The sequence below is a fragment of the Bos javanicus genome, chromosome X (genome assembly GCF_032452875.1).
Source record: "Bos javanicus breed banteng chromosome X, ARS-OSU_banteng_1.0, whole genome shotgun sequence".
NCBI classification, from domain to species: Eukaryota; Metazoa; Chordata; class Mammalia; order Artiodactyla; family Bovidae; genus Bos; species Bos javanicus.
Genome location: NC_083897.1, coordinates 89225558 through 89247722, shown reverse-complemented (window position 1 = coordinate 89247722; position 22165 = coordinate 89225558). Strand labels below are relative to the sequence as shown.

The window sequence follows — 22165 nt, the reverse complement described above, 5'->3', positions numbered from 1 at the left end:
AAAGACAATCTCTTTAACAAGTGGTGCTGGGAAAACTGGTCAACCACTTGTAAAAGAATGAAATTAGAACACTTTCTAACACCATACACAAAAATAAACTCAAAATGGATTAAAGATCTAAACATAAGACCAGAAACTATAAAACTCCTAGAGGACAACATAGGCAAAACACTCCCCAACATAAATCACAGGAGGATCCTCTATGACCCACCTCCCACAGTAATGGAAATAAAAGCAAAAATAAACAAATGAGACCTAATTAAACTTAAAAGCTTTTGCACAACGAGGAAACCATAAGCAAGGTGAAAAGACAGCTTTCAGAATGGGAGGAAATAATAGCAAATGAAGCAACTGACAAATAATTAATCTCAAAAATATACAAACAACTCCTGCAGCTCAATTCCAGAAAAATAAATGACCCAATCAAAAAATGGGCCAAATAACTAAACAGACAATTCTCCAAAGAAGACATACAGATGGCTAACAAACACATGAAAAGATGCTCAACATCACCCATTATCAGAGAAATGCAAATCAAAACCACAATGAGGTACCATTTCACACCAGTCAGAATGGCTGCTACCCAAAAATCTACAAGCAATAAATGCTGGACAGGGTTGTAGAGAAAAGGGAACCCTCTTACCCTGTTGGTGGGAATGCAAACTAGTACAGCCACTATGGAGAACAGTGTGGAGATTCCTTAAAAAACTGGAAATAGAACTGCCATATGCCCCAGCAATCCCACTGCTGGGCATACACACCAAGGAAACCAGAATTGAAAGAGACACGTGTACCCCAATGTTCATCGCAACACTGTTTACAATAGCTAGGACATGGAAGCAACCTAGATGTCCATCGGCAGATGAATGGATAAGGAAGTTTTGGTACATATACACAATAGAATATTACTCAGCTATTAAAAAGGATACATTTGAATCAGTTCTAATGAAGTGGATGAAACTGGAGCCTATGATACAGAGTGAAGTAAGTCAGAAAGAAAAACACCAATACAGTATATTAACACATATATATGGAATTTAGAAAGATGTTAATGATGACCCTATATGCGAGACAGCAAAAGAGACACAGATGTAAAGAACAGACTTTTGACTCTGTGGGAAAAGGCAAGGGTGGGATGATTTGAGAGAATAGCATTGAAACATGCATATTAACATATGTGGAATAGATCGCCAGTCCAGGTTTGATGCATGAGACAGGGTGCTCAGGGCTGGTGCACTGGGATGACCCTGAAGGGTGGGATGGGGAGGGACATGGGAGAGGGGTTCAGGATGGGGAACACATGTACACCCATGGCTGATTCATGTCAATGTATGGCAAAAACCACTACAATATTGTAAATTAATTAGCCTCCAATTAAATAATTTATTAAAAAAATTGATTTCCCTGATGTTTCATGAGACTTGAGCCTTGGTTAATGTTACGTCCAGTTTCATTGAATGAATACTTTCTCACTCCAAAAATAAAAAAGAATCCACCTGCCAAGCAAAGCACACAGTTTCAATCCCTGATTCCACACGCTGAAGGGTAGCTAAACCTGAATACCCTTGGGACTATGCTCCACAACAAGAGAAGCCACCACAATGAGAAGCCCATGAACTGCAACTAGAGAGTAGACCCAGCTCACTACAACTAGAGGAAGTCCACGAGAAGTAACAAAGACCCAGCACAACCCAAAATAAAATAAATAAATAAAATACATTCACAATGTTGTTCAACTATCACCACCATCTATCTTCCTAACTCTTTTCCTCTTATGATACTGATATTCTGTACTCCTTAAACAGTAACTCCCCATTCCCCTCTCCCCACCAGTTCCTGGCACCCACCATTCTACTTTGTCTCTATGAATTTTACTACCTCATGTAAGTGGAATCATATAGTATTTGTTTGTAACTGGCTTATAGCAGTTTGTATAACAACCTCAAGGATCATCTATGTCTTAGCATGAATCAGAATTTTTAAAGCTGAGTAATATTCTATCTTATGTATGTACCACATTTTCTTATTCATTCATCCACTGTTGGATACTTAGTTATTGTGAATAACACTGCCATGAACAGAAGTGTATAAACAGTTCTTCAAGACAATGCTTTGACATGAGGTTTTCTCATGGTGACTGTATTGCTGATCCTGTTCACAGCACCAATTGTCTTGGTGTATCTCAGTGTGCACACTGTTTGCTGAACCCATTGTAGGCAAGGTGTGAGCTAAGAGGCTGAAAGCAAATGTGAGGAGCCTAGGAACTGCAGACACATTTATTCTCTCCTGGCTGGTGCAGCAGCCGTATAGCAGCAGACACAACACAACACAACATAAGTGCACACAGTCCTTCAGGGCTTTTCCAGGTGAGTCTTATACAGGCATACCACACAAAGTAGCCCATGACCAAGTGAGTACCTCATGGTACATATGTGCAGTGCTGTACATGATCTCAGCGGTTACATAATCATTGTTTACAAACTTGGGGCGAGAGATCCTGACCATGCCATCTTGGCTAACTTGCTCTTTACCTGCAGGGAAAGCAGCTTTGTCCAAAAGACACTGGTCTGAGAAGACCTTTTGACTTCTTCAGCCCCTAGCATCAGCTCGAGAATAGAGTATCACAAATAAGCTCATTTTCTCCCTATAGACTTTTCCTTCTATTGCAAAATAACACTCAACTGTGTCACTAAATATAACACTCATACTAAACAAGTGGATGGACTATAGGAACAGGTGGTAGAAAGCTGAAAAACAACATTATTATCAAGTACTTATCTGATCAGAGAACCAAAGTCCTGGGGAAACTTCTCCCTCCCTAGGAAAACAAAGAAATCCAATGCAGAAAGGCCTAGTTGAAATGTCTTTCAATTCACTGTGAACTTACTCCCAGGTACTGGTAAGGAGGTATGACTCAATTAGAAGAAAGGCACAAATGGTTACAGATATACGCACTGCTATTGAGTTGAAGGTTACAGGCCTAGACGCTGAGGATCTCAGCTGAATTGCAAGGAAGCCTCCATTTGTGTAAATACCTATCAGTTAAAGACCATCAAGGAACACAGCAATAGTTAAACCAAGTTGGTTTTATTGGCTAGTTGCAAATTGGCTACACATCATGCATAACCATAGACTACCTGAAAAAGGGGTATTAGAAATAACTTACTGTGGAATTTCCCTGGTGGTCCAGTGGTTAAGACTCCATGCCCCCACTGCAGGGGGCATGGGTTCGATCCTTGGTTGGGGAACTAATATGCCACATGCCCTGTGTCTGGCCAAAAAAAAAGAAAAAGAAAGTTATTGGATCTGAGATCATATGTGGTTTTATAGTTTTCTGTCTATAAATCTTGCACTTATTCTCAAGAGTTTTTATTCTTTTTGATGTTATTGCAGATGGATTTTTTTTTTCTTGGCCACACTGTACAGCGTGTGAGATTTTAGTTCCCTGACCCAAGATGGAACCTGTGTCCCCTGCAGTGAAAGCATAGAATCTTAACCACTGGCCTGCCAGGGAAGTCCTGGAATTATTTATTTAATTTCATTTTTGTATTGTTCATAGTATTGTACTTTGTTCAATGTATGGAAATACAATTGAATTTTGTGATATTGACCTTGTATTCTGAAATCTTGCTGGTCTCATTTATTAGGTCTAATGGGTTTTTTTTAAGTCTAATGATTTTCTTGTGAATTAAGATTATCCATGTACAAGATCATGTCATTTGAAAACAGAAATAATTTCACTTCTGCCTTTCCAATACGAATGCCTTTTATTTCTCTTTCTTGCCTAATTGCCCTGGCTAGCACCTTCAGCACAATGTTAAAAAGAAGTGGTAGAGGGAAAATCCTTGTCTTGTTCCTGATCCTTGGGGGAAAAGCTTTCAGTCCTTCACCATTAATTATGATGTTAGGTTCTTTGGAGCATTCTCTGCCAGGTCGATGGAGAAGGCAATGGCAGCTCACTCCAGTACTCTTGCCTGGTAAATCCCATGGACGGAGGAGCCTGATGGGCTGCCGTCTATGGGGTCGCACAGAGTTGGACACGACTGAAGCGACTCAGCAGCAGCAGCTGCCAGGTCTAGGGGTATGTGGATGGATTGGCTGTCTAATGGGGTTGGAAGCCCCTTTTCCATCCTGGATGGGTGGCATCAACCACCTTCAGGGAAGGGGAACCTGGTTCTAGTTGTCTTTCCTTCTTTCTTTTTTTTAAAAAAATCTATTTAATTTTAAAGTTTATTTTTAGTTGATTTTTGCACAACAAAGTTTAAGCTTCTCAACCTTTTCCCCTGTCCAGGGCTGCAGACCCTGAATGGCCTGGATCTGCAGTCCTCATCTCATTCTCACATCCCTCCTCCCTTTTCCTCCAGGGTCTGTCCATTTGTTACTGTATTTTGCTGGGGATTGGCACCAAGGTGGCATGAGACGCCACTTGCGTAGAACTTTGCTGAATAAAGATCAGTTTCTTGTGACCAAAAAATGTGATGTTAGCTGTGGATAAATTTTTTATTCCTTTATCAAGTTGAGGAAGTTTCTTCTACTCCTAGGTTGTTAGTGATATGTTGACTTACGATGTGAAGGGGTGTTGAACTTTGTCAAATGCTTTTCCTGCTTCTGTTGAGATGATCATGTGGTTCTTGTACTTTATTTTATTGTTATGGTCTATTACATTAATTGATTTCACATGTCAAGCAACCTTATATTCCTGGGATAAATCCCACTTTGTCATAGTGTGTTTGTTGTTGTTCACTCACTAATTCATGTCTGACTCTTTGCGACCCCATGGACTGCAGCACACCAGGCTTCCCTGTCCTTCACTATCTCTCGGAATTTGCTCAAACTCATGTCCATTGAGTCGGTGATGCTATCCAACCATCTCATCCTCTATCGTTCCTTTCTCCTCCTGCACTCAATCTTTTCTAGCACCTGGGTCTTTTCCAGTGAGTCAGCTCTTTGCATCAGGTGGCCAAAGTATTGGAGCTTCAGCTTCAGCATCAATCCTTCCAATGAATATTCAGGACTGATTTCCTTTAGGATTGACTGGTTTGATCTCCTTGGTGTCCAAGGGATTCTCAAGAGTCTTTTCTAGTTGTATACTCCTTTTTATATGTTATTGGCTTTAGTCTGCTAGAATTTTGAAGAGGATTTTTGAGTCTACATTAATAAGAGATATTCATCTGTATTTGCATAGTGTCGACTTTATCTGGTTTTGCTTTTGGCCTCATTAGAATGAGTTGAAGAATGTTCTTTTCAATTTCGGGGAAGAGTTTGTGAAGAATTGTTAGTAATTTTCCTTTAAATGCTTGGTAGAATTCGCCAGTGAAGTCATCTTGATCTGGGCATCTCTGTGGGAAGTTTTCAAATTATTGATTAATAATTAACTTAAATTATTGTTCATTAATTTCAATAATATACAGAGACTTTGCTCTGGGCTTCCCTTATGGCTCAGCTGGTAAAGAATCTGCCTGCAATGTGGGAGACCTGGGTTCGATCCCTGGGTTGGGAAGATCACCTGGAGAAGGGAAAGGCTACTCACTCCAGTATTCTGGCCTGGAGAATTCCATGGATTGTACAGTCCAAGGGGGTCTCAAAGAGTCAGACATGACTGAGCAACTTTCACTTCACTTCACTTTGCTCTAGTATAGCTCTGTTCCTTCTCTCCTCATTTGCCCTATTATCATTAAGCAAATTACATCTTTATATATTATAAGTCCATCAAGAGTTTTATAATTATTGCTCTATGTAGTTGTCTTCTAAATCAAATTAACAGAAGAAAAGAGTTACAAAATATATACTTTTACTGTCTTATATTCAGATCAGATCAGATCAGTCGCTCAGTCGTGATTAGGTCGGTGCAAAAGTAATTGCTGTTTTGTAATGTTGAAATTTCGTGTTTGATATTGGAATACATTCTTAAATAAATGTGGTTACATCATACATCATTTTAATGTACAGTTCTCACTTTATGTTTTTTGCTAATGACTTATTACTTGCTGCTTATTTTATATTTATTTTAGACTATAGAAGTGATGTTAGACAAAAAGCAAATTTGAGCAATTTTTTAATTTGAGTTCAAAATGGGTCATGAAGCAGTGGAGACAACTGACAACATCAATAATGCATTTGACTCAGGAACTGCTAATGAACATACAGTGCAGTGGTTCAAGAAGTTTTGCAAATGAGAGTCTTGAAGATGAGGAGTGTAGTGGCCGGCCATTGGTAGTTGACAATGACCAACTGAGAGCATTGATCCTCTTACAACTACATGAGAAGTTGCTGAAGAACTTGTCGACCATTCTATGGTTGTTCAGCCTTTGAAGCAAATTAGAAAAGTGAAAAAGCTTGATATGTGGGTGCCTCCCCACTGTGCATGTGTGCTCTGCCACTTTAGTTGTGTCTGACTCTTTGTGACCCTATGGACAGTAGCCCGCCAGGCTCCTCTGTCCATAGGTTTCTCCAGGCAAGAATACTGAAATGGGTTGCCATGCCTTCCTCCAGGGAATCTTCCTATTTTGGACCCGAGTCACCTGAGTCTCCTGCATTGAAAGCGATTCTTTATTCCCTGAGCCACCTGGGAAGCCTGCCTCATAGCTGACTGCAAATAAAAAAACATTGTTTTGAAGTGTCATCTTCTCTTATTCTGTGCAATGACAATGAACCATTTCTTGATCAGCTTGTGATGTGCGACAAATAGTGTATTTTATATGACCACTGGTGATGACCAGCTCAGTGGTTGCACAGAGAAGAAGCTCCAAAGCAATTCCCAAAGCCAAACTTGCACCAAAAAAAGGTCATGGTCACTGGTGATCTGCTGCTGGTCTGATTCATTACAGCTTTCTGAACCCCAGAAAAACCATTACATCTGAGAAATAATGCTCAGCAAATTAATGAGATGCACTGAAAACTGTGACACCTGCAACCGGCTTTGGTCAACAGAGAAGGCCCAATTCTTCTCCATGACAACGCCTGATGGCACGTTGCATAACCAACACTTCAAAAGTTGAACGAATTGGGCTATGGAGTTTTGCTCCATCCACTTCATTCACCTGACCTTTTGCCAACTGGCTACCACTTCCTCAAGCATCAGGACAACTTTTTGCAGGAAAAATGCTTTCTAAGAGTATGTCAAATCTTGAAACAAGGATTTTTATGCTACAAGAATGTGTGTGTTAGTAACTCAGTCATTGCCGACTCTTTTCGACCCCACGGACTGTAGCGTGCCAGGCTTTTATGTCCATGGGATTCTCCAGGCAAGAATACTGGAGTGGATTGCCATTCCCTTCTCCAGAGGATCTTCCTGACCCAGGGATCAAACCCTGGTCTCCTGCATCCTAGGATATTCTTTACCATTTGAGCTACAGGGAAGTCTGCTACAAGAATTAGCAAACTTATTTCTCACTGGCAAAGATGTGTTGATTGTAATGGTTCCTATTTTGATTAATACAGATGTGATTGAGCCTAGTTATATGGTGGGCTGCAGTCCATGGGATCGCTAAGAGTCGGACACGACTGAGTGACTTCACTTTCACTTTTCACTTTCATGCATTGGAGAAGGAAATGGCAACCCACTCCAGTGTTCTTGCCTGGAGAATCCCAGGTACAGGGGAGCCTGGTGGTGAAAGTTTGTTGTTGAATGAAAAGACACCAGGATTTTTGGCCTCTGGAGGAGAAGAATTCAATCCAGGGCCAGAGACGAGGCTTGATCACTCAGACCTTTTGTGTAGTAAAGTTTTATTACAATATGAAGGAGATAGAGAAAGCTTCTGACATAGGCATCAGAAGGGGGCAGAAAGAGTACCCCTCTGTTAGTCTTCAGCTGGATGTTATATAGTCACTAACAGTCTGTTAATGAAAGAAAGGAATGTCTTAAAACTCAGAATGCCACCAGGCCCCTCACCCATAAGATGCATTTTGGGATAATCTTGGCACCAAAATGTTCATCCCGGGCCATAAAACGATTGACTTGAATCTTGTAGAAGGGCAGATTACCATACAAATAGTTTCATTTACATAGATTTGGGGAACAATGTCTGAGTATAACATACTGGTTCTGAGCCAGTAGGTTCAGATAACAAGTAGGTTCTGAGCCATTAGGCAGAACCGACTTGAAGACAGAGTTTGGGGTGAATGCATAGTACATTAACATAGCTTAAGACAAACATTTCCATAAGAAAAATGCATTGGTTATCTCAAGGTTTGAGAATAGTTAACTTCAGGTGAAACCAGGTGTCATTATGGCAACACAGTATTTTAAGAGATACCTCCTTTTAAATTTGTAAAGAGAAGAAAAAAATATCACTAGTTTGTTTCCTCCTGCTGCTTAAGAGAGATAAATATGTCTGACACTTGCAGGCTATTGTCTCCGTTTGGAGACCCCTGGCCTTCCTGCCTGTTACCCTCTCATTCCCCCCTTTTCTTTTAGGAGAATTATGTTGTCTAGGGAAAAGGGGCATCGTTTTTGTTCCATAACTGCTTCAGAGCTGACAAAGGGCATTGTCCCTAAATTGGTGAGACAACATATTCTCTTAATCCTCATATTGAGGATATCTGATCCAGGGGCCCCAAATAGTAGTTGGAGGAAGCTGCAGCAGTAGCAGGAGTTTGAGCAACCATTTGTAACTTAAAAGCTTTCATACGACTAGAAACAAATCCAGTTACACAGTTCCAGGTGCAAGGCAAAATAGTCATTAAAACAACTTAAAATCAAAATTAAAAGTCACGTTATGTCCATAAAGTGCAACGTGTTGCACCAGTCCATTTTATGGTTGTTAGATGTCATCAGGTGAAGAAGAGGCATCACATATGATTGTTGTAGAAGGTATTCACAGACTTGGAGAAAGTCTTTTCCTTGAAGTGGAGATGTCCACCACGGGAAGCCTTCTACTGATGAAGAGGGGAGCACTCTGCAGACCCAGCAGTTAGACCCATTGTGGAATGCAGCACAGGAGGGAGCCCAGGACAGGAAGGCACTGTCTTGAGGATCAAACGGCAGACTCAGGATTTTTAGAGTCAGCAGAAGTAAGCTCAGATAGATTATCAGGCCCATCTGAAAAGTACAAAGTCAGAGCATAGAAAGTAAAGACTTAAAATGAAGTCACTTGGTTCTGGTCAGGGTGCCACCTCTTAACTCGAGTATGATGTACCCACGGATCAATTCCTGGCACTTTGACAGATGTGGGAGAAGAAAGAATAACCTGGTAAGGGCCTTCCCAGAGGGGCTCGAGGGATGGGCCCCCAGATCCCAATGTTTTTATGAGGACCTCTGTTCCTGGCTCAAATAGAGGCTTGCTTGACTCAGAGGCTGGATCAGGAGTCGTCTCCCAGAGTTCTGTTAATGCCTGTTGAAAAGTGGGCTGCCATCTATGGGGTCGCACAGAGTCGGACACGACTGAAGTGATGCAGCAGCAGCAGCAGCAGCAGCAGCAGCAGCATAATGACTTAAAATTCACGATCTGAAACCACAATTACTTTTGTACCAACCTAATATTTACCTCTGAAGTTACCTTTAGCAAGTTTCTTTGTTTCTTCATGTGAATTTGAGTTATTAATTTGGTGTCCTTTTTTTGCCATGTGTCATGCAGGATCTTGGGCTTCCCTTGTGGCTCAGCTGGTAAAGAATCTGCCTGCAATGTGGGAAACCTGGGTTCGATCGCTGGGTTGGGAAGATCCCCTGGAAAAGGGAAAAGGCTATCCACTCCAGTATTCTGGCCTGGAGAATTCTGGCCTCTCGCACTCAGACATGACTCAGCAACTGTCACTTTCACTTTCACATGCAGGATCTTAGTTCCCCTACAAGGGATCAAACCCAAACCCCACTGCATTGGAAGTGTGAATCTTAACCACTGGACAGCTAGGGAAGTCCTAGACCTGTTCTTATTTTTGAGTGTAGTATTAGCAATATATAAGAAGTTTCCATATTCCTTTGATTACTTTTGTTTCCTCTCATTTTTCCCCCTGTTCCATTTGTTCTTACTCTTTCTGTTTTGTCCCATTGGTTATTCTTAAATTAATTAACTCAATGCTTTATACATACTTATCGAACTCCTATTATACTATAGGTTTGGGGATGCAGTGGTGAAGAGATTGAAGACTGTCCCCGTGAAACTTACACTGTAATTGGGGAGATAGTATATAAAGCATTATAGAGGAAATATGATGAAAGAAATTGATAAGTGCTACAGTGGAAAATAAAGCAGACCTAGACACAGAGAATGAGGTAGAAAGATCAAGGAAGGCCTCTGTGAAGGGGTGATACCCAAAGAGACCAGGATGAAACAAAGGAACAAGCCACATGCAAAATGAATAGCAAATGCAAAGACACTGAGGTTGGGAACATGCTCGGCATGTATGAAGAACAGAAAGGAGACCAGTGCAGGTACAGAGAAAATGAGGGGGACAGTGGTAGGATGGGAGGTCAGAGAGGTAACATGGGCAAGATCTCACAGGACCTCATGGACCATAGGCTTTATGTGGGTACATGGACTTCAGCTTTTATTCTGATGGGAGCTGGGAAGGAATGCTGAGTACATAGGAACATTAATTGGAATAGGGTCCCTCTGGCTGCTATGAGGAAAAGAAACTATCAGGGGGCAAGGAAAGAAGCAGGGAGACTGGTGAGGTGGCTACTGCAAGGGTCCAAATGACACATAGTAGTGCTGGCAGTGGAGGCGAAGCGAAGGGGTTGGATTATGGATCTATTTTAAAGGATTTGCTCATAGACTGGATGTGGAGGTGAGAAAAAGAGAGGTATCAAGGGTGTTTTATGGTTTTTAAAAGAATGAAATAATGCCATTTGCCACAACATGGATTTACCTAGAGATTATCATACTAAGTAAAGTAAGTCAGAGAAAGACAAATATCATATAACATCGTTTATATGTGGAATCTTATAGAAAATGATACAAATGAATTTTTTACAAAACAGAAACAAGCTCAGATCTCAAAATCAAACTTATAATTACCAAAGGGGATATATGGGGGAAGGTGGTAAATTAGGAGATTGGGATTAACATACACAAATTGTGTGTGTGTGTTTTCAGTCGCTCGTTGTATCCAGCTCTTTGGGACCGTATGGACTGTAATCCACCAGGCTCCTCTGTCCATGGCATTCTCCAGGCAAGAATATTGGAGTGGCTTGCTCCTCCAGAGGATCTTCCTGATCCAAGGATCGAACCTGTGTCTCCTGCGTCTCCTGCATTGGCAGATGGGTTATTTTTTGCTGAACCACTGGGGAAGCTCTACATGCACGTGTTACTATATATAAAATAGACAACTAACAAGGACCTTCTGCATAGCACAGGGAACTCTATTCAATATTTCTGAAAGAAAATAGACATATACATTCACTTTGTTGTACACCTGAAACTAATAAAACATTGTAAATCAATTATACTACAATAATTTTTTTTTAAAGGATGCTTTATGGTTTTTGATCTGAGAAGCTGGGTGAATGATGGACCACTTATGGAGATGGGGGAGACTGAGAGAAGAATAGAGTTTTTGTTTTGTTTTTGTCTTTATAGTGGAAGAGCAGGCCTTGGAAGACAGTAAATCAACAGTTGGAGTTTGGGGAAGTTAACATTGAAATGCTTCTTTCTACCCAAGTAGAAATGTTGAGGAGGCTTTTGGAGTTTGAATCCCAAGAAGCCCGGGCTAGAGATATGAATTTGGGAGTAACAGTAAATACAGGCTATTTTTGAAGAATCAGACTGGGACTTCCCTGGTGGTCCAGTGGTTGAGAGTCCACCTTGCAGTGCTGGGGACATGGGTTCCATCCCCTGGTCAGGGAACTAGGATTCCACATGCTTTGAGGCAACTAAGCCCCTACACCACAACTAGAGAGCCCGTGTGCCAACAGCTGAGACCAGATGCAGCCAAATAAATTTTTTAAAATAAAATAAAATAAAAAGAATTAGAGTGACAGAGCTCTGGAGGAGCTCATACTGGCAATCAAGTGCTCCAGCCTGAGGCCACACTGGCTGTTTCCACTCAGTCATGAGGAAGTACAATCATCCCACCTTCCATGGTCCTGAAAGGGAGAAAAAATGAAAATCCTAGCAAACAGCAGGAATGACAACCACAGAGAGCCAATGGACTTGTTTTTATGTTTTTACTTCTGCAAAAGTCTATCCCCATCCGTTGTAATTGGGGGTTGATTCTTAGCTCTCCCACCCCGCCCACCCCATCACCCTGCATGGCTTGACTCCATCTGCAATCTGTCTCCTAAAGAATGCCTCAGAATAATTGGTCCCCTGATGACTCCCTTGAAAAGCACCACTCAAGGTATTTTGGGGGATTGCTTTGGGGGAATTTGGGGGAAGGAAGGGAGGTAGATGTGTCTGCTCATTAGACCATTTTGCCACACTCTCTCAGAAGGCTTCAAAATACAGCGAATTAAAACATGTCCCGCTGTGCTTCAGGCTCACCAGCCTTACTTCACTTCCTTGAACATGCCATGCTGCTTCTCAGCTTAGATCCTTTTCTTGTGCAATTCCCTCGCCTGAAATGCTTTCCCCCTATACCCATCTCCCTGGGTAACTCCTCCTGGATCTTTAGATCTCAGCATAGATACCCTTTCTCAGGGGGAATTTTCCCAGCCCCCTCCCCCACTATGGGTGGTAGACCCTCTTACACTGGGTACTTGACAACTCTGGTGTACAGGCTAAATTTGGTTGAGTACTGCCAGACAATTGCCCAAAATGACTGCTTAAGCCCAGACTCTCACCAACAGTACATGAAGGTCCCTGTATCTCCATAAGACTGCCAAATTTCATGTGATTCAGTTTTCTAATTTTTTCCAGTGTGATGGATATAAAATAATATTTCATTTTATTGGCTTTTGAGCAGTGAGCAGCTCAAGCAGGAACAAGTCTACAGTGTAGAAGTCATATTGCCTAACATTTTTTCTATTAAAAATGGAAAAATTTGTTCAATTAAAAAAATTGCACTTCTCTAATGATTAGTAAAATTGAGTATGTCTTCACATGCTTGATAACCTCATGGGTTTCCTCTTGTGTGAGCTTTCTATTCCTATCCTTTGCCCATTTTTCTTTGAGGCTCTTGTTTTTTTCTTGCTGTTTCTCAAAGTCACTTTTATATTCTGGATGTTTAATCTCTGGTGATTTCAGCTACAGCAAATAGATATTTGCTGTTTCATCTGTTAACTTTGTGTATAGGGTCTTTTATTAAACAGAAACTGTAAATTTTGATATGTACATCGTCATTAACATTCTTCCTTGTGGTTTGTGCTTTTGAAGTTTTGTTCAGGAAGTCCGTCCCCATCCCTAGGTCACATGGCATATTTTTCTATTAACGTATAGTGTTTTCTTTTACATGAAAATCTTTAACCTGTCCGGAGCTATTGTTTGTATATGGTGTGAGGTAGGACTCCAGTTTATTTTCTTTCAGTTTTCCATACACCATCTTACCTTTCTGGCCTTAGAACACATCCTAATACCTGATAAGTCAAGTCTACTTTTTTATCTTTTTTCAGAAATGATTTAGCACTTCACAAATCTTTATTCTTTTTTATAGATATTTATTTATTGAGATATAATCTACATACACGAGATTCATCATTTTAAAGTGTACAGTTCAATGGTTTTTAGTATATTCACTAAGTTGGTCACCCATCACCGTTATCTAACACCAGAACATTTTCATCACCTCAAAAAGAAACCCTGTACTTATTTGCAGCCACCCCTGTTCCCTTCTCTTCTCCCCTCAGCCCCTGGCAACTACTAATCAACTATCTCTATGAATTTGCTTATTCTGAGCATTTCACATAAATGGAATCACAAATTATGTGACTTTTTGTGTCTGGCTCCTTTTCACTCTGCATATTTTCAGGTTTCATCCATATTGCAACATGTATCAGTACTTTGTTTCTTTTTATGGATGAGTAATATTCCATTTTATGGATATACCTCATTTTGTCTATCCAGTCATCAGTTGACAGATATTTGAGTTGTTTCTATTTGGGGGCTATTATGAAAAATGCTGCTTTGAACATGCATGTAAAAGTTTTGTGTGGACTCTTTATATACTTTATTGAATAAGATTTATTGATTTTCCTTAAAATGTTCAGCTGGGATTTAAATTAAGGTTATATAGAAATTATATAGTAATTTGGATGTAACTGAAATAGTTATAATATGAAATAGTCTCATCCAAGAGAATGAAACATGTCTTCTTTTATTCAGATTATCTTTTGTGTAACAATATTACCATAAACTTCTCAGCTTAAAACATTAACTAACAGTATCTGTGGGTCAGGAGTCAGGGTATGGTTTAATTGGGTTCTTTGCTTAGGGTCTCACAAAGTTGAAATGAAGGTGTTGACCAGGGCTATAGTCTCATCTGATGCTCGTCTGGGGAAGGATCTGTTTTCAAGCTCACTCAGGTTGTTGGCAGAATTCAGTTCCTTGCAGTCATAGGACAGAAGGCTTCAATTTCTTGCTGGCTGTCAGCTGGGGTCACTCTTAGCTCCTAAAGGCCACCCTCTATTTCTTGCCATGTGAGGTTCTCCAAAGTGGTCAATTGTTTCGTGAAAGGGAGTGGGAGTTGCCTCACAAGTTGATCATTTCCACCTCATTTTAACATGATTATCTACATGTAATCACATACATCTGATCACCTTTGGACACACACATACTCAAAGGGAGGGGATTACCCAAGGATGAGAATACAAGGAGACAAGGATCATGGGGGCCATCTTAATTGTGTGTCCATTACATCATCCCTGAGCATATAATCTTCAGGTTCATAAGTGGATGTGTATAAGGATTTTGGGGCTTCCCAGGTGGCTCAAGTGGTAAAGAATCCACCTGCCAATGCAGGAGCCACAGGAGATCCCTGGGTCGGGAAGATCCCCTGGCAACCCACTCCAGTATTCTCCTTTTTCCTCCAACCAGGTTTATTAAACTTAACAAAATTCTATATACAAGGTGACCTAAATATGTTGCTTCAAAACATGATACTTTCCTTAACTAGTATTTTGATAAGTCGATCCACAGAGTGTCAAAATGCAGCCTACTCTAAAATTAATAGAAAAGTGCTCAATACATATTACATGAATGGTCTAATAGTTCTATAAGATAATTAACATAAGGTATGAATGAGTCCCTGTGACAGGCTGCTGGAGAACTGATACGAGTTGTCAGGAGGCCATTTTGTGAACTGCCACTGTGATGCCATCGTGTTTCTGGATCATAATATTCCCATTATTTGATTCTAGATACACCACAAGAATATCAGTGGGGTCCGAGGTTAGCTTAGCTGCTTGCTGGGCTAGAACAGATATCACCCCAGCATGCTCATCTGACAGGGTTCCGCAGCAACCTAGATTGAGTCCCTGTGAATCTGTGCACAGGATTCCGAAAATGGATGGATTCTTCATTGTGTCCTCCAAGTGCTGCTCTAAGGTAGCCTCCATCCCGCCGCATGTCGCCTCCTTCTTTGCCACGGGTGTGAGGTGCTCCTTGGTCCCCACTCCAGTATTCTCACCGAGCAAGAGTTGGACACGACTGAGCATGCACAGTAGAAGCAGTTAGAATGGATTAGATATACTCACAGCAACACAAATGGATCTTTCTTTTATTCACTTTTGATTTGTGTCACGTTACCACACTTTTTAAATTCCAACCAAAATGAAAATACCTTTTAAAAATCTGGTTATAATAATAATACATATTCATTGAAACTTTTTTTCAGATAACAGAGAAAAATGTAAAGGAGAATGTGACAAAGCATCTGTCATCTCCCCCTGCACCCACAATAACCACTGATATGCCCTTCCTGTTATTTTTCCCCCTATAGATACAGAAATTTTATCAAAGTTTTGTTTTGTTTGCTGTATCATTTTACATGGCTTAAAATCCTTTTGGAACAATTTATGAGTGAAATCGATCTACGTATCTATGGAAGACAAGTAGATAGAGACAACAAAATAAAGACAGAGACAGGAGGAAGGTTGCAGAGATGAAGGGAGAGAAAGAATCAGAGGCAGGAAGAGATAGATGGGAGGGGAAGACAGAGAGACCTATGGGCATATAAGGTCAGAAAGAGAAACAGAGCAATGGAGAGATGAAGATACTGGGAAAGAGACAAGGAAAGGATAGAAAGGAACTTTTATTGAGCTCCTACTAAATGCCATTTTTTAAAAGTTTTTTTTTTTTTTAATTGAATATGGTATGACATTACTTTGTTTTATGTTTTGGTTTTCCGCTAGGAGGCATGTAGGATCTTAGCTTCCTGATGAGGGATTGAATCCATTGCTCCCTGCATTGGAAGGTGAAGTCTCAACCACAGGACCACCAGGGAAGTCCTCTAAATACCATTCTTATTAAACCTTCAAAGCCACTCTGGGAGACAGTTACTAGTAACCGCTTTATGCAGGTAAGGGACAGCACCTTAGAATGGTGAACTAATTGAACTCATCACTCTATAAAGGCCATGGTCCATAGGCCATCCGTAACTGTTTATCCAATGAACAAAATCGTATATCTCCTCCCCAAGAAGTGGGGCGGCAGAGGGGACCAGACCCCCATTCCACTCCACTGAGTCATTTTTCCTGCCTGTCTGCTGAGGCGACAGCCAAGTCTGTTGCTCTGGCTACTGGCCTCCGACTGCCATGGCAACCGCCATCAAAGGCTCCAGCTCATCACCTTGCCCCTCGGGCATCTCCTTGGAAACGGGCAGGATGCAGAGGCTGCGGGAGCTAAAGGCTGCGCCTGCGTAGACAGGATGGGATGGGCAGGGAAGGGCAAGATTCCTCAGCGTGCGCAGCCGCAAAGCACCGCAGCGGTGCAGGGTAGCTCAGGCGCTGCGCACTTGCCAGTCAGTCCGCCCGTCCGGAGCCCGGCTCGCTGGGGCAGCATGGCGGGGTCGCCACTGCTCCACGGGCCGCGGGCCGGGGGCGTCGGCCTTTTGGTGCTGCTGCTCTTGGGCTTACTTGGGCCACCCCGCACTCTCTGCGCAAGGCCGGTAAAGGTGCGACCCGGGTCGGGCGCTGGGTGGGGGTGGGGGGAGGATGCTACAGGCGAGGGTCGGTGCCTGGCCACTGGCCCCTTATCCTCTCTGGCCCCAGTTCTCGGGACCTGTGGAGAGATCGGCCGTGGGGGCCTGGGGTCCAGCCTCCAGTCTGCGCCCAGGCCATGCCAGCCTCCGTCTCTTGGGTGTGTGGGTGGCAGTGTCTGGGGGTCGTCTGGCCGCCGCGCCCTGCGCATCCCTCCGCACTAGGCGCTGGGCCTGGCCTCGCCCCGCCCGCCTCCTGTGGCGCTGTCCACGGGCGTAGCACACTGTAAGACGGGGGATGCGGGCCTCGGTCTGTGTCCACAAGATGTGATGACAGGGATATGAGTGTGTGCTGTCTCTGTGTGTTTCTTTTGATGTAAGTGCTTACGAGCATCCATACAAAGGTGCCTTTGTGGGTCCGGGTGTGCATTGTGTGTGAAGCTTCTGTGTGTGAGTTTTCTCAGTGTGACATCGGTGTGTTTGTGATTCCTGTGGTGATGGTGTGACTTATGGGTGTGTCTGTGTTTGGGTGTGTGTCTGTGTGATTGTCTTTTTGTTTGGGAGGGAGTGGTCTTTGCATCCCCTAGGTGCACACCCCATTTCGGTCCTGTTGAACTGAGAGACTAGGATTTTGTATATGTGTTGATGAGACTGTTTCTTTGTGGAGCTGTGTCATTGTGGAGAGAGGAGCCATGATGTTGCTCTCTGTGCGGCATTATGTCTTTAAGGGTGGTGCGTGTTCTTGCATCTAGATGGCTTGGCGATTGTAACTGCATAGCATTGGTTAGTGTGAATGTGTGCAGCCCCCCGAGTGTGGATGTGGCAGTGTTGGGTTGCATATTTGACATCTCAAGGCTTGTCAGTCCAAGTAGTGTGTGTAAGGGCACGATTGACGTGTGTGATTCCCTGGGGGGTCTCAGGGGTGGTGGCCATCAAGGGCATTTGGAGCACATCCTTCTATAATGTAGAGTTAAAGGCTGTCTGCATCAAGGATGGTTTTTTAAAAGTATTCTTTATATATGAGAATATATCTAAAGATATGTATATATACAGTGTAAGAAATAATGATAAAATAATCCCTTTGTGTGCCCATTACTCAGCTTAAATCAAACATGACCAATAGTTAGAAGCCCTTGGGTGCCTCTCACCACAGCAGTCTCTCTCTTCCATAATCATTATCCTGTATTTTCTGTTAACCCTTACTTTTGTTTGTAGCTTATCATCTATGTCTGTATCTCTAAACAATATCTTGTTTAGTTTTTCCTCACAGAGATGGAATCATACTGGGTGTCTGGCTCCTGGTAGTCACTAGGGGTCACTAGGAAGTCATCAGGGTGTCTGGTTGTAACAGGCAGTCTGCAGTGGAATTCTGGAACTTGATTTTTTTTACACATTGTGAGATTCATCCACATTGAAGTATGTGGCTATAATTAATTTATTTTTATTACTGCATAATATTTTACACTATGAGTATATCATGAGTGTATGTGTATATCATGATTTATAGATGCATTTTCAATATGCTAGCAACAACATTTGGGTTGTTTCTAGGTGTTTCTTTTTTCCTTCCTTCACTTTTATGCTGTTATGAATAGTGCTGCTGTAATTTTTCATGAACCCTTGTCCAGTAGTATATGCACAAAAGCTACTCTGGAGTGTAACACCCCGGGAGTGGGGCATATGATATGTGCATCTTTCAAGACGTTGCCAAATTGTTCCTCAGCGCTATTTTGACAGTTGAGTTCCCAGCAGCAATGTATAAAAGCCTCCATTTTTTCTATGTCGACATCAACATTTGACATAGTCAGACTTTAATTTTGGCAGTCTTTTGCACTCCCCCTGCATAGTGTATCTCACTGGTGTTTTAATTTGCATTTTCCTGATTACTAATGAGGTTCACTAGTTTTCATTTGCTTAGTAACTGTTTTTGGTTCCTTTTTTGTGAAATACTTGATCATCAGTTTTGCCCATTTTTATATTAATTTGCTTTTCTCTTACTGCTTTTTAGGAATTTTTGGTATATTGGACATTGTTCCTTTATTGATTATTTGTGTTACAAGAATATTCTCTTACTCTGATTTTACTTTTCATTCTTTTTATGGTGTCTTGGGATAAAAAGAAATTCTTAGCTTGAATGTAGTCAAATTAATTTTTTCCCTTTCCATTGTTCCCAAATTTGGATCACTTATTTTTCCTGCACAATTTACTGAAGTTGTTCCTGTCCCTCATAGCTCTGCAGTGTCCCCTCTGTCATAGCAAGTGTCAGTGTGTGTGCATCTGTTTCCAAGTTCTGTTCAATCCTATTTCTTCCACTGCACTGAATCTGTGGTTTAACTTGCCCATTCAATTTTTAATGTCATTTATTTTTCTAAATGTTCTGTATGTCTCTTTTTCAAACCTTTATGGCCATTTAATGGTCTTTTGTTCCTTTCTCATACTTTTGATATCTTTTATTTCTTTAAACTTACTGAAATTGCTTAAAAACTGCCTGAACTGAACATTAGTCATTGGGTAATTTATTTTACAGATAGACTTGTAATATATGTATACAAAAGATATATAAATGATATATGAACACAGTTTTTCATTCCGACATTATTTATAAGAATAGAAAAAGATTGGAAACATCCGCAATGTTCATCAGTTGGATTGGTTAAATAAACTATTGTACATCCATAGGAGAGGGATTCAAAGCAGAAGAAAGGAAGGATCGAAGAGAGAAAGGATGCTTTTAGGGTAGGATCTAGACATAGATTCCAAAAAACAAGGCATAGAACAGTCTGCTACCTTTTGGGTAAAACAAATGGACAGTAGGAATCTGTAAAATGCAAATATAAGTTCCTATTGTCCACAACATTAATATAGAGAAATACATTGCTGTCATATCTACCATCTCTATTCCTATAAAGAAACCTGGTCTTCAGCAGCCCCGGGCGGGGCAAGGTCTGAGTCACTAGGAAATCGTTCGCGATGGGGGGGGGGGGGGGCGGGGAGTTGAAACTAGGGGTCTTTGGTGGCCTTAAGTGTGACCAGAGATATTTGTGGGTCTCCATTGGCCTTAGGGGTGTCTACTCATATTCGAGGGCCCATGGCACCTTTGGTGGCATCTAGGGATATTTGAGGTCCGCGGAGTCCTGCGGGTTGGGAGTCCCTGGCCGGGCGAATGCTGAAGACCTCCCCGCTCCAACCTGTCTTCCCGCAGGAGCCCCGAAGCCTGGGCGCAGCCTCGCCGCCCTTGGCTGAGGCCAGCGGTCACCGCCGCTTCCGGCGGGCGGCGCCGAGGGGAGAGGCTGCGGGGGCTGTGCAGGAGCTGGCGCGGGCGCTGGCGCACCTGCTGGAGGCCGAACGGCAGGAGCGGGCGCGGGCTGAGGCGCAGGAGGCCGAGGATCAGCAGGCGCGCGTCCTGGCGCAGCTCCGGCGCATCTGGGGCGCACCCCGCACCAGTGACCCAGCCCTGGGCCTGGAGAACGACCCCGACGCGCCCGCCGCGCAGCTCGCCCGCGCCCTGCTCCGCGCCCGCCTGGACCCGGCGGCCCTGGCAGCCCAGCTTGTCCCCGCCCCTGCCCCCGCCGCGGCGCTCAGACTCCGGCCCCCAGTCTACGACGATGGCCCCACGGGCCCCGATGGCGACGACGCCGGCGACGAGACGCCAGACCTGGACCCCGAGCTGCTGAGGTACCTCCACGAAGGGTGGTCGGGGGGCGGGCGCCATCATCCTGGGAGGAAGGGGGCGAGGAGCGGCGGAGGGGCTTCTTTACAGGGTGGAGGTGCGAACACCTAGGTCCTGGGACCCTAGGTCGGGGCAGAGGTGCCTGGCTGGCTCCCTTCGTCCGAATGGCTGGAGTGGAAGGCAGGGACACCTGTCTCCAGAAAGCGGTTGGACGCCTGAGTGGGAGGAGGCTGCCGGGTCCCGGAGAGGTTAGAGGTACCGGCGGCCTCCAGGTCCTAGGGCCGAGGCGTTGACTCACGGACACCTCCTCACTGCAGGTATTTGTTGGGGCGGATCCTAACGGGAATCGCCGACACCGAAGCCGTCGCTGCCCCGCGTCGCCTCCGCCGCGCCGCCGACCAGGATACTGGCCCTGAGCTACCCCCTGAGGGTGTGCTGGGGGCCCTGCTGCGTGTGAAGCGTCTGGAGACCCCCGCACCCCAAGCGCCGGCGCGCCGCCTCCTTCCCTGAGCACCGCCTGGATCCCGTGCACCCTCCTGTCCAGGACACCCTGCCAGCTCCCGCCAGCCACAGTTGCTGCCCTGGAACCCCAGGATCCCCACCCAACCCCACAATAAATATAATCTGAGGCAGCTGTGTACTTGTTTGTGTGAGTGACAGTGTCTAAGGGGCCTGTGGACTAAGTGGTGATGGCCCTTCTTAGACAAAGGAAGAGGAGCCCCAGCCCTCGGCCCAGCACTTTTAAGACAACCCCCTCCCTGCAGTCTCTGCCTCTCCTCCCTGGGGAGATCTCCATGTGGGCAATGGCAGTGCCTACCAGATTTTGTGCCCCATTTCTAGGCCTCGGTTGGGAATGGGGAGCCCAGAAATTTTTGAGGGCCACTTTCAGCAGCACCTTCTCAGAGTCCATCCCAAGGACCAAGCTGTTTGTGAGGCAGGTGAATAGAGCTTGGATGGTGCTGGGATGTCCACTTGCACACATGAACTCCCTGACATGGGGAGGGGCTACCTGAGGGAAGAGAAAGGGAATGGGCTGCTGGCCAGGGGTCAGCCCTCCCAATGCTGTCACCTTCTGGCATGGAACTTTCTGGGCTTTCAGATCATTGAGAAAATGTATTCATCAAATTAGGAGGATAGGATGAATTGTTAGCTTGATATGTAATGTTTAAATATCTAATTAGATATTAATAGTATAGAGGCCACTCTTACTGTACTGTTACCCCAGCCCTAAAGATATTGGGAGTCAGTGTGGTGGTAACTGGTGCGCACTGGCTATTCCCTCTGCCCCTAGTTTTCCACAAGATTTTGCTCAAATATCACCTACTAAGGCTTTCCTTGACCTCCACGTCACTCTATTCCTCCACCTGCCTTTACTACATAGCCTCATGTCCTATCTACAAGGGCAGGGGTTTTCAGTGTTTTGCCTCTACATCTTCTGTACCCAAAGCAGGGCCTGGCATATAGGGGTTTTCCCCACGTCTTGAATGG

At 43.5% G+C, this 22165-nt stretch overlaps 2 protein-coding genes across 2 annotated transcripts; one reads left to right on the top strand and one right to left on the bottom strand.

Moving 5' to 3' along the window:
- Positions 1-15110: 15110 nt before the first annotated feature.
- Positions 15111-15445, bottom strand: LOC133242495 (ragulator complex protein LAMTOR5-like). Its single transcript, XM_061408678.1, has one exon. The coding sequence runs from the start codon at positions 15425-15427 to the stop codon at positions 15152-15154; it is 276 nt and encodes a 91-aa protein (XP_061264662.1). The 5' UTR covers positions 15428-15445; the 3' UTR covers positions 15111-15151.
- Positions 15446-16733: 1288 nt separating this feature from the next.
- PCSK1N (proprotein convertase subtilisin/kexin type 1 inhibitor) lies at positions 16734-21309 on the top strand. The gene is made up of 3 exons (XM_061410020.1): positions 16734-16983; positions 20210-20682; positions 20995-21309. Exons 1-3 carry the CDS (start codon positions 16738-16740, stop codon positions 21185-21187), a joined length of 912 nt encoding a protein of 303 aa, XP_061266004.1. The 5' UTR covers positions 16734-16737; the 3' UTR covers positions 21188-21309.
- The last annotated feature ends 856 nt before the right edge of the window (positions 21310-22165 follow it).

What these genes read in the sequence shown, in the direction of transcription:
- LOC133242495 (XM_061408678.1), bottom strand. Translation starts at nt 15,427, where the DNA reads ATGGAGGCTACCTTAGAGCAGCACTTGGAGGACACAATGAAGAATCCA.
- PCSK1N (XM_061410020.1), top strand. Translation starts at nt 16,738, where the DNA reads ATGGGATGGGCAGGGAAGGGCAAGATTCCTCAGCGTGCGCAGCCGCAA. An exon ending in TCTGCGCAAGGCCGGTAAAG is followed by an intron (nt 16,984 to 20,209) that starts GTGCGACCCGGG and finishes GTCTTCCCGCAG; the next exon opens with GAGCCCCGAAGCCTGGGCGC. An exon ending in CTGGACCCCGAGCTGCTGAG is followed by an intron (nt 20,683 to 20,994) that starts GTACCTCCACGA and finishes TCCTCACTGCAG; the next exon opens with GTATTTGTTGGGGCGGATCC.